At 45.7% G+C, this 23664-nt stretch overlaps 1 protein-coding gene across 1 annotated transcript in view; it reads right to left on the reverse strand.

Moving 5' to 3' along the window:
• The window catches only part of LOC120299943 (lipoxygenase homology domain-containing protein 1-like), a gene marked incomplete at its 5' end in the record, with an annotated part of 90956 nt that extends 72948 nt beyond the window's left edge, over positions 1–18008 (reverse strand). The window contains 4 exons of the mRNA XM_039325302.1: positions 4971–5155; positions 7571–7651; positions 12631–12745; positions 17654–18008. Coding sequence (XP_039181236.1) covers positions 4971–5155; positions 7571–7651; positions 12631–12745; positions 17654–18008 — 736 coding nt within the window. The remainder of the gene's footprint in view (positions 1–4970; positions 5156–7570; positions 7652–12630; positions 12746–17653) is intronic.
• Positions 18009–23664: the final 5656 nt, after the last annotated feature.

Genomic DNA, 23664 nt, shown 5'->3' on the forward strand with positions numbered 1-23664 from the left:
AAAGATGCTGAGACTCTAGAAAGAGTGCAGAGAAGAGCAACAAAGATGATCAGGGGACTGGAGGTTAAAACATAAAAGGAAAGGCTGCTGGAATTGGGGATGTCCAGTTCAAGGAAGAGAAGGACGAGGGGGGACAGGATAGCAGTCTTCCAGTATCTGAGGGGCTGCCCCAAAGAAGAGGGAGTCAAGCTATTCTCCAAAGCCCCTGAAGGCAGGACAAGAAGCAACGGATGGAAACTCATCAAGGAGAGAAGCAATCTGGAATTAAGGAGAAACTTCCTGACAGTGAGAACAATTAACCAGTGGAACAACCTGCCTCCAGAAGCAGTGAATGCTCCAACACTGAAAGTTTTTAAGAAGAGACTGGACAGCCATTTGTCTGAAATGATGTAGGGTTTCCTGCCTGAGCAGGGGGTTGGATTAGATGATCTCCAAGGTCCCTTCCAACTCTATTATTATTTTTATTACTACTATTGCTGCTGCTGCTGCTGCTGCTGCTACTACTACTACTACTACTACTATAAGGCCTAACTTGTTCAGATCGAAGAGAAAAGACCAATAAGGACAGCACAGAGCGTTCTAGCTATTTCTGCAGACATTCTCATTACAAAAATCAGCTGAAAATATAGGCAGAGAGTCTTGGAAGTTAATTGAAAGCATTGAATTTGATTTGTAGTAAACCTTTAAAATAATGCTTGTAAAGTAGTTGTCTTTCTCCCTCTGCTGGTCAGATAAAAAAGGAGTGGCGTCTTAACGTTAGATTTCATTGTAAAACTGAACATCTGGCACAGTCGTGAGAACCAAAAAACCCACAGCAATTCAAACCTTGAAGGTGAGGAACGGATAAAAAGAAAGGTGAAATTAAAGTTTGAATACACTGAGGTATACCGAAAAGAGAAGAGGAGAGGAGAGGAGAGAATATAGAATAGAATAGAATAGAATAGAATAGAATAGAATAGAATAGAATAGAATAGAATAGAATAGAATAGAATAGAGCTGGAAGGGACCTTGGAGGTCTTCTAGTCCAGCCCCCTGATCAAGCAGGAGAGACACTGCAAGCTGCAACTCTTTTGAAAAAGCACACAGTGCAAACACTCCGGTTGCCATCTCGCCATTAGGATCATAATTTGCAGCTAAAATATATTATCTACTTTACTTGTCTTTATTAAATAAGCTCCCTTTTTAAAAAAAATTCTGTCTTTTTTTTTCTGTTAAATGGCTTTAATTTCATGGGCTGCATTATTGGGGGCCACCATTCTGTGCTTATCTCTGTGGAGACGCTCAGTCCTCTCCCTCTTGGTTGTCCCAAAGGTGCTTTTTTTCAAGAGTCAACTGGACTCTCTTGTTTTTCTTTGAAGACGTTTCGCTTCTCACCCAAGGAGCTTCTTCAGTTCTGACTGAATGGTGAAGAAAGGATTTATACTCCTTGCAGTCATTTCGGCTGTTGGTCAACACACAGAAATCTGGTCAACACGCAGAGCACTAACGACTAGAGGACTGCAAGGAATATAAATCCTTCCATTCCTCACCATTTAGTCAGAACCGAAGAAGCTTCTTGGATGAGCAGCGAAACGTCCTCAAGGAAAAACAAAGGAAGTCCAGTTGCCTCTTGAAAAAAGCGCCTTTGGGACACCTTGAGCCTATAACAGAATACAGAATGCAGGATAACAGAGCTGGAAGGGACCTTGGAGGTCATCTAGTCCAATGGTTCTCAACCTTTTTAATGCCGCGACCCCAACCGGTCGTAAGTTGAGGACTACCCAACCAGTTGTAAGTCAACGACTTTCCCTGCCCGGGACCGCCGCACATGTGTGGTGCCACTGCCTGCGCTGGCCGAGGCGTAGCTGGCAAGCGGCAGAGACGGCGCAGGCTGACCACCGGCTGGGCCACCAGCTGGCCCAGCCCAAGGGAGGTGAGGCACCCGCTAGGCCCCACACACACCAGCAACCCTCCCTGCGCCCTCCGGCCTCCCACCTCCCACCCCTGACCCTCTTTTACTTACATTTTTAGTAGTTGCTCAGCAGGGAGGGGTGGAAGCTTCCAGACAGCTCCCCTTCGCTGCAGACAACTTGCAGCACCGTTTGCAGAATGGGACTTTTGGCGGGCTCAGCAGGGCAGAGACCGCCTGGACAATTCCTATTGGCTTTGGAAAGCCAATAGAATGAGACTCTATTCAAGAGAGTCTATTCTATTGGCTTTCAAAAACCAATAGGATAAAAGGGAGGAGCACAGCTAAGGAAAAGGGGAAAAAATGGCGGACTGCATTGTTTGGCGACCCCCGTGAAATGGTCGTTCGACCCCAAATGGGGTCCCGACCCACAGGTGGAGAACCACTGATCTAGTCCAACCCCCTGCTCAGGCAGGAAACCCTACACCAGTGATGGCGAACCTTTTAGAGACCGAATGCCCAAACTGCAACCCAAAACCCACATGTATCGCCGGGTGCCAGGTGGGTGTGGCCCACTGGGTGGGCGTGGCTGTGGTGAGTCCTGTCATTCATCTGAGCCTCCCTCTGCCCCTGATGGCCCTTCAAATGCCTCCTCCGCCTCCTCCTTAGATTCCTTGGACTCAGCTGTTGGGAGCACAGGCTGGCACGGAATCACAACAACGGCCAGCTGACAGCTGAGGTGGCGATGCAGTGGGTCCTGTCCAGGAAAAGGAGAGCATGCGAGGCCAGGAAGGATGGTGGGGGAGGGAAACCAGCCATGTTGGGATGCATCCAACCACGTGGACGGCAAGTTAGTGGGTGGCTGGTTGAAGAGGGACGGTTGCCATCTCCGGAGCATGGCGCGTGTGCCCACAGAGAGGGCTCTGAGTGCCGCCTCTGGCACGTGTGCCATAGGTTCGCCACTACTGCCCTATACTATTTCGGACAGATGGTTATCCAGTCTTTTCTTAAAAACCTCCAGTGTTGGAGCATTCACCACTTCTGGAGGCAGGTTGTTCCACTGGTTAATTGTTCTAACTCTCAGGAAGTTTATCCTTAGTTCCAGGTTGCTTCTCTCCTTGATGAGTTTCCCTCCGTTGCTTCTTCTCCTGCCCTCAGGCGCAGTTTTGCTTTCCTCTGTTCAAGATTGGGATCGAAAGAGTTTCTCTTGATGTTAGTGATGCAGGACAATAAAACACAACGGTTGTTCTTCGCCCAGCACACAGCCTTTAATTAAGTTAATCACTGCTCAAATGTCTCCCAGGCCCGGTGGCCAAATTGTCTGTCACTTGACCTGGTTTGAGAATTGTTGTTGTTGTTTTTTTTTAAAAAAATCATTTGCTGCGGTAGGAAGTTAAGGCAACTTCGAGGTAAGAATTTATTACAGGAAAGAAAACACCGCAGGGTGGAACAATAGCCCTGCCTTTGTCATTCATACCCCTGATGAAAAGGCAGTATCAACCGCCTTCAGCAGCACTTAGGTAAATAAGAATCCGTGGCGGATTAAATGTGAGAATAATTGCTAGCATATGGCAAGCTGCGACACTGGCAGCGGAGCAGAAGTTTTTTTTTTTCTGGCTTCGTCCCATGACCTGCAGCATCTTCCTTGTAAGAAACCACACTGCTTGTGAAACGATGGTGTGAAGTCAGGCCAAGCAGCACGGAAAAACGTGCTCCAGTTTTGGCAGGACCCGTTCGCAGGAAATCAGCTTGCTTAACAGAGTCATCTCTGAGCTTTACATTCGTGCCTTTGAAACCTTTCTCGTCCTTTCGTTCCTTGCCCAGAAAATGAACTTTTAGCCAGCAGAGATGATCAGCGGCTGACCTGCACAGGGCAGAATCGGTTTTCAAAAACTGAAGAAGGAGCAGGTGTGACACGATAGCAGAGTTCCACTATCTCAGGGGCTGCCCCAAAGAAGAGGCAGTCAAGCTCTTCTCCAAAGCGCCTGAAGGCAGGACAAGAAGCAACGGGTGGAAATTGAAAGGAGAGAAGCAACCTAGAACTAAGGAGGAATTTCCTGACAGTTAGAACAATTAACCAGTGGAACAATCTGCCTCCAGAAGCTGTGAATGCTCCATCACTGGAGGTTTTTAAGAAGAGACTGGACAGCCATTTGGCTGAAATGGTATAGGGTTTCCTGCCTGAACAGGGGGTTGGACTAGATTATCTCCAAGGTCCCTTTCAACTCTATTTTTTATTGTTGTTGTTCTTGTTGTTGTTGTTATTATTATTATCAACAACCTAGAACTAAGGAGAAATTTCCTGACATAGAACAATTAACCAGTGGAACAATTTGCCTCCAGAGGTTGTGGTTGTTACAACACAGGAGGTTTTTAAGAAGAGATTGGATAACCAAAGAGAGAAGCAACCTGGAACTACGGAGAAACTTCCTGACAGTGAGAACAATTAACCAGTGGAACAACCTGCCTCCAGAAGTGGTGAATGCTCCAACATTGGAGGTTTTTAACACGAGATTGGACAGCCATTTGTCTGAAATGGTATAGGGCAGTGGTGGTGAACCTATGGCACGGGTGCCAGAGGTGGCACTCAGAGCCCTCTCTGTGGGCACGTGCGCCATCGCCCCAGTCCTAGGCCTTCAGCTGAGTTTTATAAAACCTTTTCGCTTTAGGCCTCCACCGCCGTGTGTAAAAAAAAAAAAAAAGGTTCAATCAGTCAATTTCAACTTCTCACGGGAAAAAAAAGGTCTTGCAAAGGGGGAATTGATTGATTGAACTTTTTAGTCCCACCCAGTCTGCCATTACCACCCCAGCCACGCCTACCCAATGGGCCACACACCTCAATTGGCAACACCTATCCAGCACCCTACAATGCATATGTGGGTTTTGGGTTGCAGTTTGGGCACTCGGTGTCTAAAAGGTTCGCCATCACCGGTATAGGGTTTCCTGCCTGAGCAGGGGGTTGGACTAGAAGACCTTCAAGGTCCCTTCCAACTTTTATTATTATTAAATTATTATTATTATTATTATTAAATTATTATTATTATCATCATCATCATCATCACTGTTGTATGCAATGACGCACCTTTGGGAACATCCATAGGGTTCAGGCTGCCAATCAAATCTCTCACGTAAAGGCCGTCCCCTTCGTCTTTACTCAGCCAATTGTTGCACGGGAAATAAAACCGGAGGTGGGGCCTGTTCATGTCCGTCACAATCACACGGTCAAGGTACCAGCTGGCGTTCATTCCTGTGTTGTCGTGCTCAATTCTGCAACCAAAAAAACAGAGAAGAGAAAGAGGGTGCAAGATGGCAAGTCGACATTATGCAATGTATGTGTCAGAATGGCAGCTCCCACAATCCCCTTTTTTTCTCTGGCCAGGGAATTCTGGGAACTCTAACCCCAGGACAACTTATTGGGGGACAAGAAGTGGTGGTACATTTTCCTTTTGTCGTAGTGTTTTTGGCCACAGCGCCATAGATGTCACACCTACAAAGTCGAGACTCTGAAGTAGCAATTTACCTCTTGAATTTAACAGGATAAAGACTTTCTCTCTGCAAAGACAATCAGCTTTTTTCGTATTTTTAGGTTTCTGAAGTGTGGGAAGTTAGCCCCCCTCCGAGAAAAATATTTTTGGAAATATTTAAAAGGCAGAATAATTTCCCTAAATGATTTTAAAAGCAGAAACCAACCCCGCTCCCAAGTCTCTCTTTCCCAAACAGAAACCAAATTTGCAGAATGCAGATGTGATAATCTTGTCAGACTGGAGTCAGGAAACTGGGATTAGGAAGAAAGATCCCTAGAATCAACAATCCCTCTCACCAAAAATCTAAGAGTCAGTAGCCACAGTCCCAGGGAAGCAGAATATGACCTTTGGGACATAATAGGATTAACCCACCACCATCAGGATACCAGAAAGACACACCCAGGCTCAGGTCAAAGTTCATGCCACAGGAACAACTTCAAACAAAAGGCTCCAGAGGGTATAAAAACCCACTCCCTACATGTGCTCGCTCTCTCTTTTCTTCCTGAGCCAACTTTCTGTCTGGCTCTCCTCTTCAATAAACTGCAATCTACTTTCTAAAGCAGTCGCCATGTGGTTTATTCCTGGCTTGGACTGAACCCTGATGAAGACTTTTCCTTCAACAGAAGCGACAAGTCTTTGAACATCTATGTATTGTCAAACAGGGATGGGGATGCTGTGAGCAATCCGGAGTTTACATTCATTAGAACTGCCCTGCTTCCTGATTTATTGCACCTTGACAACACGCTTAGAAATGTTCGTGTTGTGTTGCTTTGAAAATTATATTTACCTTTAAAAAAACTAAATAGTGCTGATTGCTTCTGTCTTTATTTTTTTTTAATTGGTTAAATTTATTTGCTGCCCATCTCTCTGTGGGGCTTCTCTGGCTGCGTTATAATAGTAAAATGGAAAAAAATTGTAAACATATCTATAGCAATGCAATGAAATCATAAAACAAAACAAGGAAAGTAGAATACTATATTTTAAAATACAGGTCGGGGGACAGGAAGTGCAAGGTCAGCTAACCTAAATATGAGCCAGCCGTGTGCTGCAGCTGCCAAAAAGGCCAACACAGTGCTAGGCTGCATTAACAGAGGGATAGAATCAAGATCATGTGAAGTATTAATACCACTTTACAAGGCCTTGGTAAGGCCACACTTGGAATACGGCATCCAGTTTTGGTCACCACGATGTAAAAAAGATGTTGAGACTTTAGAAAGAGTACAGAGAAGAGCAACAAAGATGATTAGGGGACTGGAGGCTAAAACATATAAGGAACGATTGCTGGAATTGGGGATGTCTAGTTTAACGAAGAGAAGGACAAGGGGGGACATGATAGCAGTATTCCAATATCTCAGGGGCTGCCCCAAAGAAGAGGGAGTCAAGCTGTTCTCCAAAGCACCTGAAGGCAGGAGAAGAAGCAACGGATGGAAACTAACCAAAGAGAGAAGCAGCCTAGAACTAAGGAGAAACTTCCTGACAGTGAGAACAATTAACCAGTGGAACAGCCTGCCTCCAGAAGCAGTAAATGCTCCAACACTGGAGGTTTTTAAGAAGAGACTGGACAGCCATTTGTCCGAAATGGTGTAGGGTTTCCTGCCTGAGCAGGGGGTTGGACTAGATGACCTCCAAGGTCCCTTCCAACTTTACTACTATTACTAATTAGTCAAGCAGCCACTCTTTTAGGGTTCTTTAGATTGGGATTAATCTCATTGTAAGGTCCCTGGCCCTTGGCAAAACCTGAGAAATCATAAAAACTCATCATGAAAACTCAAGCAGAGGCTTCTTAAAGAAACAGTACTTTTTATTTGAACGAATTAAGTCCTGGGTGGGGACACAATCTGAAACGCTGGCGGCAGGTGCGTTGAGAAGGGCCCCGCCTTAAAACGTTAGTAGCGTTGCTTTATAAAACTTTGTTAGCCAATGAAAATCAGACAACAAGAGTTATTACGATATAAGGAAGGCATCCATCATTCCTGTTACACTCCTTTATTCCTTCCTTCAGTCCATCCCATCCGTGTCCACGTTTTCCCACGCTTGCATGAAATTGGTCCCTGAAACAAACGCTGATTACGGAAGCGAGACAGCAATAGTTAGGCAAGGCTGCACAATTTGTTTCTTTTTCCAGTTCCAGTTGCCGAACCCTACATCATGAAAATACCTTATTTTCCGGATGGTGCCGACGTTATTGGTTTTCACCCGAAAAACATCTGTTTTGCTTCTTTCAAAGGCAGAACTGCTCCTGAAATAGATGGGTCATCACAATGACATCAGCACATTCTACCTATGTTCATATTAGTAAAGTTGGAAGGGACCTTGGAGGTCATCTAGTCCAACCCCCTGCTCGGGCAGGAAACCCTACACCATTTCGGACAAGTGGCTGTCCAGTCTCTTCTTAAAAACTTCCAGTGTTGGAGCATTTACTGCTTCTGGAGGCAGGTGGTTCCACTGGTTAATTGTTCTCACTGTCAGGAAGTTTCTCCTTAGTTCCAGGTTGCTTCTCTGCTTGATTAGTTTCCATCCTTTGCTTCTTGTCCTGCCTTCAGGGGCTTTGAAGAACAGCTTGACTCCCTCTTCTTTATGGCAGCCCCTGTAAGTTAATTGTGGGAAACTCTCGACCAGGGATGGGGAACCATGGCCCCTTGATGACTTGGTCCTAGTGGACAATCCCTTAAATATGAGCCAGCCGTGTGCTGCAGCTGCCAAAAAAGCCAACACAGGGCTAGGCTGCCTTAACAGAGGGATAGAATCAAGATCACGTGAAGGGTTAATACCACTTTACAAGGCCTTGGTAAGGCCACACTTGGAATCCTGCATCTAGTTTTGGTCACCACGATGTAAAAAAAGATGTTGAGATTCTGGAAAGAGTGCAGAGAAGAGCAACAAAGATGATTAGAGGACTGGAGGCTAAAACATATAAGGAACGGTTGCTGGAATTCGGTATGTCTAGTTTAATGAAGAGAAGGACAAGAGGGGACAGGATAGCAGTGTTCCAATATCTCAGGGGTTGCCACAAAGAAGAGGGAGTCAAGTTATTCTCAATCAATTTTCTCCAAAAAATAAAAATAAAAGTGGGAAGGGACCTTGGAGGAGGAATGATGATGATGTGGGAAGGGACCTTGGAGGTCATCTAATCCAACCCCCTGCTCAGGCAGGAAGCCCTAGGCCTAGACCATTTCAGACAAATGACTGTCCAGTCTCTTCTTAAAAACTTACAGTGTTGGAACATTCACAGCTTCTGGAGGCAGGTTGTTCCACTGATTAATTGTTCTGAATGTCAGGAAATTTCTCCTTAGTTCTAGGTTGCTTCTCTCTTTGGTTAGTTTCCACCCATTGCTTCTTGTCCTGCCTTCAGGTGCTTTGGAAAATAGCTTGACTCCCTTTTCTTTGGGGCAGCCCCGGAGATATTGGAACACTGTTATCATGTCCCCCCTCGTCCTTCTCTTCGTTAAACTAGACATACCCAATTCCAGCAGGCTTTCCTTATATGTTTTAGCCTCCAGCCCCCTGATCATCTTTGTTGCTCTTCTCTGTACTCTTTCTAGAATCTCAACATCTTTTTTACATCGTGGTGACCAAAACTGGATGCAGTATTCCAAGTGTGGCCTTACCAAGGCATTGAAGAGTGGTATTAACCCTTCACGTGATGTTGAGTCTATCCCTCTGTTAATGCAGCCTAGCACTATGTTGGCCTTTTTGGCAGCTGCAGCACAGGGCTGGCTCCTATTTAAGGGATCGTCCACTAGGACTCCAAGGTCCCTCTCACAGATACTACTATTGAGCAAGTTACCCCTATACTATACCTGTGCATTTGGATAGATAGATAGATTAGATAAATGATATAAAAGATAGATGAAACCCGGCCTATACCATTTCAGACATCTAGTCCATCCTCCTGCTCAGGCAGGAAACGTTTTATAGTTACTTCCCTCATTAAGAAAGCACTTTGGTTCTCTCTGGATATTTTGCATTTTACTCTAGCTGGCATAATAAACGGTGAGGCTCAGTGGGAAACAGATGTACATCGCACATCTGGAGACAAACAGATTGCCAGCACCAAGGAAAATATAAACATTTACTCATTTGCACAACTTATTTGTCAGTTGAGTTCACCATACGTCACTGTGATAACTACCTTGGCCTTCTCCCCACTACGAATGTGTATATATATACACATGTATATATATGTATACATTCAAGGTAAAAATCTCCTCCCCCTGTCTCTCTCCTGATAGCTAACAGAGTGGGAGAGAGCCTGTGGCTTAGAGGTTATAACAACTGCCTAACATGCAGATAAGCCCAGGTTCGAATCTCAGAAGAGTAAATCTGGCTGAAGAGAGTTAACGGAACTCGAAATAGCTATACCAGTTCTCTCTTTATTCTTTGTTAGCAACCTAAATATATATATATATATGTATGTATGTATGTATGTATGTATGTATGTGTATATGTATATGTATATGTATATATATATGTCTTTGGTTATTCGGGTTTTCTACCGCGTCAAATTGGAAGTGTCTTGGCGACGTTTCGACAAAGTCTCATTCGTCATCTTCAGGCTGGTGTTTTCAGCTTCGTGCTTCTAGGAGCAATGTGTGTTTCTTCCTTTTAACTGCCAGTAGGGGTATGAACTGATTGGATGAGAGCTTGGCTGTGTTCTGATTGGGTGGAGGTGTGTTCTGATTGGTTAGGAGCTTGGCTGTGCTCTGATTGGATGGGGGGTTGGCTGTACTCTGATTGGTTGGGGGAGAACACAGAATCAGTTCATACCCCCACTGGCAGTTAAAAGGAAGAAACAGTTACGATCACACATTATATATAATTAAACACCCATTGGTTTAATTAAACAATTTTAAAAGTCTAGCATGTTGCAAAATGTTAGCCTTTTGTTGTGTCTTTATTGCCCAAATCCCTTCTGGGCCTGGGCCGCTCCATTTTCTCACCAAGTAAAATTCATGGGTAGCTGAAAGCATTAATTCTGACTGGAAACATGTCCACCTGCCCCCAAACAAATGTAAATAGGAAACGAACACTTTGTAAGGCGAACTGTCCCTGTGCATTTAGTGACCATTCAAAGTTACAACACTGAAAAAAAAAATTGAATGATGACCATTTTTCACACTTACGACCCGCTGTAACATCCCCACGGTCACAAGATTAAAATTTGAACACTTGGCAACTGGCATGTACTTATGCCGGTTGCAGTGTCCTGTAGGGTCATGTGATCCCCTGTTACAACCTTCTGACAAGCCAAGTCAATGGGGGAAACCAGGTTCACTTAACTGACGTAACAGCTGGGTCAGAGCGTGCAGAGTCTTATTGCGCTGAGATAACCCAGGAGCAAACACAGTAAACAGTGGTCTATATTAAATGGTGGTTTATCTTACACTATCTACAATATCATGCACCAGCAACAGTATACATCAGTGATGGCAAACCTTTAAGAGACCGAGTGCCCAAACTGCAACCCAAAACCCACTTATGCATCATCGAGTGCCGGGTGGGTATGGCCCATTGGCTGGGTGTTGCTAATTGAGTGAGTGTGGCCCATTGGGTGGGCATGGCTGTGCTGAACAGCAGACTGGGTGGGATTAAAAAGTTCACTCAATTAATTCCAACTTTGCAAGATCTTTTTTTCCTGCGAGAAGTTGAAATTGACTGATTGAAACTTTTTTTTTTTTTTTTGCACATGGTGGCAGAGGCCTAAAGCAAAAAGGTTTTATAAAACCCAGCTGAAAACCTAGGACTGGGGCACGGTGCACGTGCCCACAGAGAGGGCTCTGAGTGCCACCTCTGGCACCCGTGCCATAGGTTCACCACCACTGGTATACATACACGTGCTAATACAGCAGGATCCAACAAATCACAATTACAGCAGGAAACAGAAGAGAGAGAACACAGCAAAGGCTCTTAAAGAGACACAGACCCAGCTGGCTCTTAAAGGGACACAGATCCTGCTGAGTCATTCCCATCATTACATCATACATCTTACACTGTATAAGCTGGTTAGCAGTTAAATTATTACCTTGACAAGCTGCAATGATTCACTTAACAACTGAGGCAATAAAATGGGGCAAAACTCAAGAGCAAGCCACTTTCAAAATCCTGCCAAGAAAACCGCAGGGACTGAGTCAGGCTGTTGCCAGGAGACAGCACTGACTCAGGCATAGATAGATAGATAGATAGATAGATAGATAGATAGATAGATGGATGGATGGATGGATGGATGGATGGATGGATGGATGGATGGATGGATGGATGGAGAGAGAGAGGTGGGAGAGAGAGAGGGAGGGAGGGGGAGGGAGGGGGAGGGAGGGAGAGAGGGGGAAAGAGAGGGAGAAGGAGATAGAGGGAGAGGGAGGGAGTGCGGGAGAGAGAAAAAGGAGAGGAAGAGAGTTAGAGGGAGAGGGAGGGAGAGAGAGAGAGAGAGAGACAGACAGACAGACAGACAGACAGATAGATAGATAAGCCCCAACTTAGCTTTTCTTGTGATCAGACAAGTAGACTAGCCACTGTCAATTATAAGGCACGTTAAAGTTTTCTAAATTATTGTTATATCCTTGGGCAAAAGCTGAAGAAGACCTAAAACAGTTTTTAAAATGGCCTGGCAAATCCAAATAATGGAAATGTTGCAAATGTTTGGTCATCCTCAAATTCCCCGGCAGATGTCACTTGATTTTCTCCCTGGCTTGCATGCATTTCAAATTGTGTTATGCCTGGTGAACTGGGAACAGAACAGAATAATAGACTTAGAAGAACCTTGGAGGTCATCTAGTCCAATCCCTGCTCAGGCAGGAAACCCTATACCACTTTGGACAAATGGCTGTCCAGTCTCTTCTTAAAGACTTCCAGTGTTGGAACATTCACCGCTTCTGAAGGCAGGTTGTTCCACTGGTTAATTGTTCTAACTATCAGGAAGTTTCTCCTTAGTTCTAGGTTGCTTCTCTCCTTGGTTAGTTTCCATCCGTTGCTTCTTGTCCTGCCTTCAGGTGCTTTGGAGAATAGCTTGACTCCTTCTTCTTTGTGGAGCCCCTGAGATACTGGAACACTGCTATCCTGTTCCCCCTCATCCTTCTCTTCGTTAAACTAGACGTCCCCAATTCCAGCAACCGTTCCTTGTATGTTTTAGCCTCCAGTCCCCTGATCCTCTTTGTTGCTCTTCTCTGCACTCTTTCTAGAGTCTCAACATCTACACAATTTGTATATTTTGGCAATACTCACTTGCTGGTCAGATGGACTTTTGGTGTGATGCCAAATTCACCGAAGAGGGTAACAAAGACGTTGGCATCCGTCCCTGCTCCTCTGATATCTCCAGTCACCGTCACTACTTCATAGACTGTGAAGGAAAAGGGCAGGAAGGTGATCAAAACAAAAAAAGGTCAGAATTGAGGAGCCACAGAGATTTATAGCTGATCCGAAAATCATGTTGAAGTGCAGAGTCTGAGTAAATACAGGGTCTGAAAGCTCCTTTTTTTCTATTTTAACACACCTGATTGACTCACCTGTGTTCTGCCAAGGATTTGTTCAATGATTCAGACAGTTTGGAATATATGTAAAGAAAGGTTACAAGGAATTGTCTAGAGTAAACTAAAGCTTTTCAAAGAGAATCGGAGAAGCTGGGACTGTTTAATCAAAGGGGAGGGGAGTGGATAAGGGGATAAATGGATGAAGAAGGGAAGGGGAGAGGGAGGAGAGGAGAGGAGAGGAGAGGAGAGGAGGGAAAGGGAGGAGAGGAGAGGAGAAGAGGGAAAGGGAGGAGAGGAGAGAAGAGGAGAAGAGGGAAAGGGAGGAGAGGAGAGAGAAGAGAAGAGGGAAAGGGAGGAGAGGAGAAGAGGGAGGAAAGGAGAGGAGAGGAAAGGAGAGGGAGGAGAGGAGAGGAGGGAAAGGGAGGAGAGGAGAGGAGAGGAGAGGAGAGGAGAGGAGAGGGAGGAGAGGAGAGGGAGGAGAGGAGGGAAAGGGAGGAGAGGAGAGGAGAGGAGAGGGGGAAGAGGAGAGGAGAGGAGGGAAAGGGAGGAGAGGAGAGGGGAGGAGAGGAGAGGAGGGGAGGGGAGGGGAGGAAAGAGAAGGGCAGTTGTTTTGCCCCAAAAGGTGATAATAATCACACCTAACAAATGGTCAGCCGTACAGGTAGTCCTCAATGTCGAACATTTCATTTAGTGACCTTCAAAATTCAGATGCTTGGCAACTGTCTCATATTTACGACGGTCGCAGTGTCCCGGGGGTCACGTGATCCCCTGTTGCAACCTGACAAGCAAATGAGGGAGAGCCAGATTCACTTAAGAACCGTGTTACCAACTTAATAATTGCAGCGATGCATTTAACAACAGTGGCAAGGAAGGTCATAAAATGGACGCTAAAACATATAAGGAACGGCTGCTGGAATTGGGTATGTCTAGTTTAATGAAAAGAAGGACGAGGGGGGACAGGATAGCAGTGTTCGAGTATCTCGGGGGCTGCCCCAAAGAAGAGGGAGTCAAGCTACTCTCCAAAGGGCCTGAAGGCAGGACAAGAATCAACACATGGAAACGGATCAAGGAGAGAAGCAACCTAGAACTAAGGAGAAACTTCCTGACAGTGAGAACAATTAACCAGTGGAACAACCTGCCTCTAGAACAGTGATTCTCAACCTTTCTAATGCCGTGACCCCATAATACAGTTCCCCATGTTGTGGTGACCCCCAAGTGGGTGTGGCCACCAATAAGAGGGAGTAGGACAGCTAGGGAAAAGGGAAAAAATGGCAGACGGCATGGTTTGGCAACCCCCGTGAAATGGTCATTCGACCCCAAATGGGGTCCCGACCCACAGGTTGAGAACCACTGCTCTAGAAGCTGTGAATGCTCCAATACTGGAAGTTTTTAAGAAGAGACTGGACAGCCATTTGTCCGAAATGGTATAGGGTTTCCTGCCTGAGCAGGGGGTTGGACTAGATGACCTCCAAGGTCCTTTCCAACTCTATTATTATTTTTATTATTGTTGTTGTTGTTACTTGTTAACTGAATCCTAGACCCTTCGTCTTAGTAGAAATACTTACTAATAAAGCAAGTGGGGAAAAAGTCTGGAATTATTCTTTTCCCCTCTTTATTCCAACCATTCAGTTGGTTACTTAACAATGCAAAATAATTTGTAGATTGTTTATGTATATCGCTTCTCTTTGTGCATCCGTGCAATCTCTCTGCTTCACCGTCTCCTTCCATGGAAGTAATATTATATGTTCATTTATTTATTCATGGTTAATTGAACCATAAATTATTCAATTAACCTAAATTCCTGGGTTTTACAGACAAGATTAAACCATAAACTAACCACACGGACTAGTTCAACCACATGCTGGGCTAAAAGGTGGGAAAGTTGCTAATTCAGTGTCCGTGTTATGCAAATACACTGAATTAAAGTGCCGAACGGGGATAATAATTCTTACAGCCCTTAAGAACAACATGTTATTAAGTTGAATGGAGTAAGCCCCAGTTTACTACTACTTAGTCTTTATATTAGACTGTAAGGCAAAAGTAAAAAATGTTATTTAACTGAGGTTTGACTTCCGGGGACTACACGGACATACTGTAACCGTGCATTTATCTTGGCAAAAATACGTAAGTGGTTTATCTCTGCCTTCCTGCAGAATGTTTCTTTGCCTAACTTCAAGCCTTAAGTACAGGTAACAACCATGATAGTAGTGTTTCAGTATTTGAGGGGCTGCCACAAGGCAGAGGGGTCCAGGTTATTCTCCAAAGCACCAGAGGGAAGGACGAGGAACAATGGTTGGAAACTGACCAAAGAGAGAAGCAACCTGGAATTAAGGAGAAACTTCCTGACAATGAGGACAATCAACCAGTGGAACAGCTTGCCATCAGAAAAAGTGGGTGCTCTTACCCCTGGAGGTTTTTAAGAAGAGACTGGACAGTCACTTGTCTGAAATGGTATAGGTTCTCCTGCTTGAGCAGGGGGCTGGACTAGAAGACCTCCAAGGTCCCTTCCAGCTCTAGTCTCTAAATGCTGGGCACAGTTTCCGTCGTACATCTGTACTGGTCCAGAGAGAGAAAGAGAGTTGTGGAAATTGGGGTTTAAATGAATTTATTTATTGATTTGATCAATTGCTGTGGTTCTTTGTGGGGTTTGAAAATAAAAGATCCATCCATGACCAAACTGTATGAAAGAATAAAATCAAGAGCAGTAGAATCGCAAAAGCAAATAACATACATAATATTTCTAGGGCAGAATAGGTTTCTCAGAGTCCCTAAAGCAGTGTTCCCCAACCCTTCCGGATTGGCAGCCCCGTGGGAAAGGGAGGACCAAAGAAATATGTGTGTGCACGCGCATGCGCAAATGGGTGCACGCATGATGGCGGCGCCAGCATCCGCACGCATGCGCAAGTGGACCACGCGCACCCAGGGTGGGGCTGGCAGCAGCCCTGGTGCCTGTGCGCCCGCGCAGGTGGGACGCTAGCACCCGCAAATGGGAAGCTAGTGACCGCGTGACTCTGGTGGTGGTGCTAGTGTTGTGTCCTGAGCCTGCAAAGGCAGGCTCGGGATGTTGCAATGGTCCTGTGCAGTTGCAAGCTGCCCGGGACCAGACTGGCTGGCGCCGGCGTCGCACACATGCCAAGGCGCGGAGCGTGCCTATTTGTTGCCATTCTGCCAGGGGAACGTTGTTAAAAGGAGCAGAGAGGCCTGCGAGCCTCAGAGCTGTGACGGAGTGGAAAAGACTGCAATAAAAGACCTGTTGGAACCACGAGATGTTCTGTGCTCATTTGCCATTAAGCCGAGGACTCAACAGCTAGCACCTGCACCTCCACAAACAGGGCCGCTACACAAGTGGGAGTGCATGCACTTGCCAGCCATCCCCTCAGCCCGCTGACCAATAGGCCACAGCCCTGTACCAGGCCACAGCCCACAGATTGGAGACCCCTGCTCTAAAAGGTGGCTTTTCTTAACTGCGCCATTCGTGGGGTCTCACCAAGTTGATTGCCCAACAGTCCAGCAGCTGTTTTCTCTGCCCCAATCTCTGTGTCTCTTCTTTCTCCTTCCTCTGAAGCCTTTTTTTCACTGGAAGTTTTTAAAGAAGAGACCGGACAGCCATTTGTCTGAAATGGCATCAGGTCTCCTGCTTGAGCAGGGGGTTGGACTAGATGACCTCCGAAGTCCCTTCCAACTCTGTCGTTCTGTTAACTTTACAGCAACGGAAGTGCATCTTCTGTAATTTGTGCTGTGTTATTTTTTTGCATCTCTTTTACCAGCCTGCACTCAGCTGCCTTTTTTAGACTGTTTGGTTAGACTGAAGGCTAAAACATACGAAGAACGGTTGCAGGAATTGCATATGTCTAGTTTAACTAAAAGAAGGACTAGGAGTAACATGATAGCGGTGTTCCAATACCTAAGAGGCCAACACAAAGATGAAGGGGTCAAGCTATTCTCCAAAGCACCTGAAGGCAGGACAAGAAGCAACGGATGGAAACTAATCAAGGACAGAAGCAACCTAGAACTAAGGAGAAACTTCCTGACAGTCAGAACAATTAACCAGTGGAACAACCTGCCTCCAGAAGCTGTGAATGCTCCAACACTGGAGATTTTTAAGAAGAGACTGGATAGCCATTTGTCTGAAATGGTATAGGGTTTCCTGCCTGAGCAGGGGGCTGGACTAGAAGACCTCCAAGGTCCCTTCCGTTATTCTATTCTATCCAGTGGTTCTCAACCTTTATCTTCACCCCGGATCCTCTTTACCTTTTATGGCCATGGGCCCCCAAGATGTAACTCAAGATTTAAATCATAACATTTTTTTCAAGCTTTCGTGGACCCCCTATGACAGGGGTCTTCAAACCTGGCCCTTTTATGACTTGTGGACTTCAACTCCCAGAATTCCTCAGCCAGGCATGCGTTGAAGTCCATAAGTCCTCAAAGGGCCAAGTTTGAAGACCCCTGGTCTGGATCTGAGCCCGCAGTTTCATCAAAATGGCTGATCAAGGAATTCTGGGAGTTGAAGTCCACCAGTCATAAAAGAGCCAAGTTGGAAGACTCCTGGTTTGGATCCAAGCCCGCAGTTTCATCAAAATGGCCGACTGAGGAATTCTGGGAGTTGAAGTCCACCAGTCATAAAAGGGCCAAGTTGGAAGACCCCTGCCCTAGGATGATATGGCGCATCCCGCAGACCCCTATGGACCATAGGTCGAAAACCACTGCATTCAACCATTAGAAGCAACAGCTCAAAAAAAAAAAAAACCACCACATTTTAATCAACTCCTCCATCTCACCTTTTTTCTTGTTGTATTCATCTTCAGTTTCCCGGGAAGATTCCGAATGATAATCGAGAAGCTCCTGTTTGTACATCTCTGCAAAGTTCTCATCGTCCTTTCTCGTCTTCTTCTTCTCTTTCTTCTTGGACTTTTTACCTTTCTTCTTTTTCTTCTTTTTCTTTTTTCTCTTGTGGCCGTCATCCTCATCATTGCTGTCGCTGTATTCTTTCTTTCTTTTCTTCTTCTTCTTCTTCTTTTTCTTCTTCCTCTCCTCACTGCTGTCTTCGGATGAGTCTTCACTTCTCACCTCTGCCGAGTCCCTTTTTCTCAGATTCTTCTTTCTTTCACAGCCCTCATCTTCCTCCTCCTCCTCCTCCTCCTCTTCCTCCTCCTCCTCCTCCTCCTCTGAAGACCAACTCATTCTTGTCATCCACTACTCATCGACTCTCCCTCTTCCACGCCACTTCTTGCTTCTCCAAGTAATGTATTTGTATTTAATTTTATTTATATGCCGCCCAATCCCAAAGGACTCAGGAGGTTTCCCCCCCCCTTTTTAAGTTTGTTGGGTTTTGCTTCTTGATTGGATTCTCCCCCTCTAAATACCTTCCACTCCTCTACTATTTCTTGAACTTTCCTAATGGCCTCTAACTCTCCCTCCTGCCTCTGGTTTATGTGATAACTGCCTTTCTCCCATGCCTGTCAACTGTTGGCTTCTTAAAGCGTCCGTCTTCTTCTTTAACTTTACTCCTTCCTTCTTCCAGGGGTTCACATCTTCTGTTTCCTCTTTGACTTGTGTTGTTTTTCAGTTCCATTATTTATTCATTGGGAGTTTGCTGTCGAGTGTGCATGCAGGCACATACGATTATATAGATTCAACCAGGCAATGAGTCTATTCCCTCTCGTCAGACCTGCCTTTGGATGGAAGTCAGATAAGAACATATAATCTAGTGCACCGTATCCTTTGCACAGCAGGGAGAAAATAGTTGGCCGTTTGGGGTCAGAGTGTCCTCTGCTACTTTAGGAGGAAATGGACCTGCTGTTTCTTAAGTCAGGTGGCCATGTGCAGAAGACAAGTCTGACTGTTAGTTTTACAGCAGACTATATCATAGACAGAGATGCTTCAACACTGCAGGTTTTTAAGAAGAGATTGGATAACCATTTGTCTGAAATGATATAGGGCAGTGATGGCGAACCTTTTAGAGACTGAGTGCCCAAACTGCAACTCAAAACCCTCTTATGCATTGTCAGGTGCTGGGTGGGTGTGGCCCATTGAGTGGGTGTGGCCCATTGGGTGGGTATGGCTGCAGTGGTAACGGCAGACTGGGTGGGACTAAAAAGTTCAATCAATTAATTCCAACTTTGCAAGATCTTTTTTTTCCCGCAGGAAGTTGAAATTGATCGATTGATTGAACCATATTTTTTTTTTGCGCACAGCGGCGGAAGCCTAAAGCGACAAGGTTTTATAAAACCCAGCTGAAGGCTTAGGACAGGGGTGATGGCACGTGTGCCCATTGAGAGGGCTCTGAGTGCCGCCTCTGGCACTCGTGCCGTAGGTTCACCACCACTGATATAGGGTCTCCTGCCTGGGTTGGACTAGAAGACCTCTAAGGTCCCTTCCAGCTCAATTCTGATTGATTGATTGATTCTGTTGAAGGAAAAGTCTTCATCATGGTTCAGTCTAAGCTGGGAATAAACAACATGGCGACTGCTTTAGAAAGAAGGTTGCAGTTTATTGAAGAGGAGAGCCAGACAGAAAGATGGCTCAGGAAGAAAAGAGAGAGAGAGCACATGTAGGGAGTGGGTTTTTATACCCTCTGGAGCCTTTTGTTTGGAGTTGTTCCTGTGGCATGAACTTTGACCTGAGTCTGAGTGTGCCTTTTTGGTATCCTGATGGTGGTGGGTTAATCCTATTATGTCCCAAGGGTCATATCCTGCTTCCCTGGGGCTGTGGCTGATGACCCTTAGATTTTTGGTGTGTTGATTCAAGGGATCTTTCTTCCTAATCCCAGTTTCCTGATTCCAGTCTTTCTGACAAGATTATCACATCTGCATTTCTACAGACAGAGAGACTTGGGGGCAGGGTTGCTTTCTGCTTTTAAAATCCTTTAGGAAAATATATTCTGCCCTTTTAAATATTTCCAAAAATATTTCTTTCTCGGGGGGGGGGGGCTGACTTCCCACAATTGGTTGACTGAAATAGTATAGGGCAGTGGTTCTCAACCTGTGGGTCAGGACCCCATTTGGGGTCAAACGACCATTTCACGCGGGTCGCCAAACAACGCAGTCCGCCATTTTCCCCCCTCTTCTTTGGCCACGCCCCTGGCACCTGGTGATGTATAAGTGGTTGGGGGTCACCACAACATGGGGAACTGTATTATGGGGTCGCGGCATTAGAAAGGTTGAGAACCACTGGTATAGGGTTTCCTGCTTGAGCAGGAGGTTGGACTAGAAGACCTCCAAGGTCCTTTCCAGCTCTATTTTGATTCATTGATTGATTCATTGATTGATTCATTGATTGATTCATTGGGTGGGTGGGTGGTTGAAATAGTATAGGGTTTCCTGCCTGATCAGGGCGTTGGACTAGAACAGAGGTCCCCAATCCCCCAGTCTGTGGACCGGTACTGGGCCGCAGCATGCCAGCAACCGGGCCGCACAAACAAGCAAAGCCCCATCCATGGGATGAAGGCAGCACACAAAACCACACATTCTCCAGTCCGTGGAAAAACCTCTCTCCATGGAACTGGTCCCTGGTGCCCAAAAGGTCTGCTTTATAGGGCCTCAACATCTCTTTTGCATTGTCATGATCCAATCTGGACACAGGATCCCAAGAGCGGTCTCAGCAGCCCAGTATAAAATGATCCAAAATTATTATTATTATTAAGATTAGCCAAAATCAGTTAGGTAGAGAGATAGCGAGAAGATTTTTTTTAAAAATTGTTAATGTCACCTCTAGTTTGAAGCCAGTGCAGAAGTCTCCATGTTTCAGACCCAGAGCAAAAGAGGAAAGCCCGTAGAAACATTAGTAGAAACACCCAGATATTTTGGGTTCGTGCCACGATATTTTTTTTTAGAAGTGGGATTGGGGTTCTATACTGAATTACAGGGATTTTTTGACTTACGGCCAGTTATTTAGTGACCGTTCAAAGTTGTAACAGCACTGAAGGAAATGACATGTCCATTTTTTTCACACGTACGACTGGTGCAGCGTCCCACATGAGCAAAATTCGGACGCTTGGCCACTGACTCAGACTTATGACGGTCGCAGCGTCTCAGGATCACGTGATCCCCTTTTGCGACCTTCTGACCAGCAAAGTCAACGGGGGGAAGCCAGATCCACTTAACAACCGTGTTGCTAACATAACAACTGCAGTGATTAAGAACGGTGGCAAGGAAGGTCATAAAATGGGGCAAAACTCACTTAACAGATGTCTTGCTTAGCGACGGAAATTTTGGGCTGACTTGTTTGTCGTGAGTCGAGGACTACATGTATGGCAGAGGAAATGGCAAAAGAAGAAAATAATCGTGTTATTTTGGCCAGCGTAATCAGAGGATTTTCCGAGCCAACTGAGGGAGGGGGGAACGGGATTCTCCCCAGTCAAGCAGATCGACAACTTCTCTGACCATTTTCTCAACGGTCATTTCAGTGGTCAGTGGTCACTTTTTCTCACCTCTCCCCACTTTCTAATGGTCTGGAAGAATTAATTATAATCAGTAGGATGAGCAAGAACCAGAACACCTGAAGTGGTAAAAGAGGAAGGGGAGGAGGAGGAGGGGGGGGGAGGGGGAGGAGGAGGAGGAGGAGATAGAGGAGGAAGAAGAGGAGGAGGACGGGGAGGAGGAGGAGGAGGGGGAGGAAGAAGGAAGAGGAGGAGGAAAAAGAGGAGGAGGAGGACAAGGAGGAGGAGGAGGAAGAGAAAGAGGAAGAAGGAGGAGGAGGAAGAGGAGGAGGAGGGGGAGGAGGAGGAAGAGGAAGAAGGAGGAGGAGGAGGAAGAGGAGGAGGTAGGAGAGGAGCAGGAGCCGCGGACGAGGAGGAGGAGGAGGACGGAGAAGGAGGAGGAGGAGAGAAGAAGAGAGAAGAGAAGAAGAAGAAGAAGAAGAAAAAGAAGAAGAGAAGAAGAAGAAGAAGAAGAAGAAGAAGAAGAAGAAGAAGAAGAAGAAGAAGAAGAAGAAGAAGAAGAAGAAGAAGAAGAAGAAGAAGACGAAGAAAAGGACTGGGGGATCTTTAGTGGTCTCTGAGCTTGATTATTTTCTTGCAGACATTTCATTACCCAACTAGGTAACATCGTCAGTACTAGAAGGGAAAGAGGTGTGCAGGGAAAAGGAGGAGGAGGAGGAGGAGAAAGAGGAAGGAGGAGGAGGAGGAGGAGGAGGAGAACTGTGGGGTCCTTGGTGCTCTCTGAGCTTTCTTGTTTCCTTGCAGACATTTCATGACCCAACTAGGTAGCATCATCAGTCTTTGAAGGGAGCAGGGTTTCTGGGGAGGAGGAGGAGGAGGAGGAGGAGGAGGAGGAGGAGGAGGAGGAGGAGGAGGAGGAGGAGGAGGAGGAGGAGAATATTCATTTAAGTCAGCTCAAAGGCAAATCTTATTTTTCCTTTCCATCTGAGCATCACAGTGAAGATCTTGAGGGGTCCACTTCCTTCATAACCAAATTATCTCATTATCTGCCCCTTTCTTCCATTGTGACTCTAGGGAACTATAGGTTGCGGTGGGAATGCCAATTCTTGCTAGGTTCCATGGTAAAATATGTGCTTTTGATTTTAACATCAATATCTGTTCATCTGTTATTGACTAAAGACTTGACAAGCCAATAAACCGATGAAAAACAGACATGCATAGTCAAGCTTTTAACGTCTGCAACGAGGAACAGATCCTCAAAATCAAAGATCACAGTTCTTTGTCACAGTCATTGTCCCCATACCTGCCTTAATTAAATTTTATTATTTATTATTTTAAATTAATTAAACTAAAGGTAACACCCTAAGGAATACTCCAGGATGGCGTTCTTTCTTTGAATAACAGATGAGGAAAGCAGCGGGAAGAGAAATTGGTGATGCATAAAGAATGACTGGGGAAGACACTAAGTTATTGGCAATAAATAAATAAATACGGGAAGGGAAGTATTTACAATCCTGTTTTGTTCTGAAATTGTTTTCTTAATGACTTTCAAGGCAAAGACTGCTCTCAGGTTTTACCCCAAAATGGAGATTAAAAACTATCTGAAAGCAAAAACAGGACACATGAACTACGTATGAGTGGTAGGGAAGGTTTTCAATGCCCTTGGTGAAGTACCCAGGACAGGAGTAGGCCACCTTGGCTCTTTTATGACTCGTGGACTTCAACTCCCAGAATTCCTGAGCCAGTCATGCTGAGGGGAAAGGGAGAGGTTTCGAAGCTGAGCCATGTTGGCTGAGGAATTCTGGGAGTTAAAGTCCACAAGTCATCAAGGGGGCCATAGTTCCCCCATGCTGGCTCAGGAATTCTGGGAGTTGTAGTCCACGAGTCATAAAAGAGACAAGCTTGGAGACCCCTGATCAAGGGTCTTCTGCTTGAGCGGGGGGGGGGGTGGACTAGATACAGGGGTAGGCAACCTTGGTTCTTTTCTGACTGGTGGACTTCAACTCCCAGAATTCCTGAGCCATCATGGAGGACGTATGGCCCCCTCATGACTCGTGGACTTCAACTCCCAGAATTCCACGAGTCGTAAAAGAGCCAAGGTTGCCTACCTCTGTCCTAGGCCTAGGTCGCTTTATGACTGGTGGACTTCAACTCCCAGAATTCCTGAGCCAGCATGGCTCAGCTTGGAAACCTCTCCCTTTCCCCTCAAACTGACTGGCTCAGGAATTCTGGGAGTTGAAGTCCTCCAGTCATAAAAGAGCCAAGGTTGCCTACCCCTGGCCTAGGACCTAAAATGTTTTGGATTATTCAATATATCGTGGCATTTTCTGGTATAGGTAGTCCTTGACTTATGACCACGATCGATTCCAAAATTTCTGTTGCTAAGGAAGATAGTTTCGGCCATATTACGAC

The sequence above is a fragment of the Crotalus tigris genome, unplaced genomic scaffold (genome assembly GCF_016545835.1).
Source record: "Crotalus tigris isolate CLP2741 ecotype Arizona unplaced genomic scaffold, ASM1654583v1 scf7180000024324.182252, whole genome shotgun sequence".
NCBI classification, from domain to species: domain Eukaryota; kingdom Metazoa; phylum Chordata; class Lepidosauria; order Squamata; family Viperidae; genus Crotalus; species Crotalus tigris.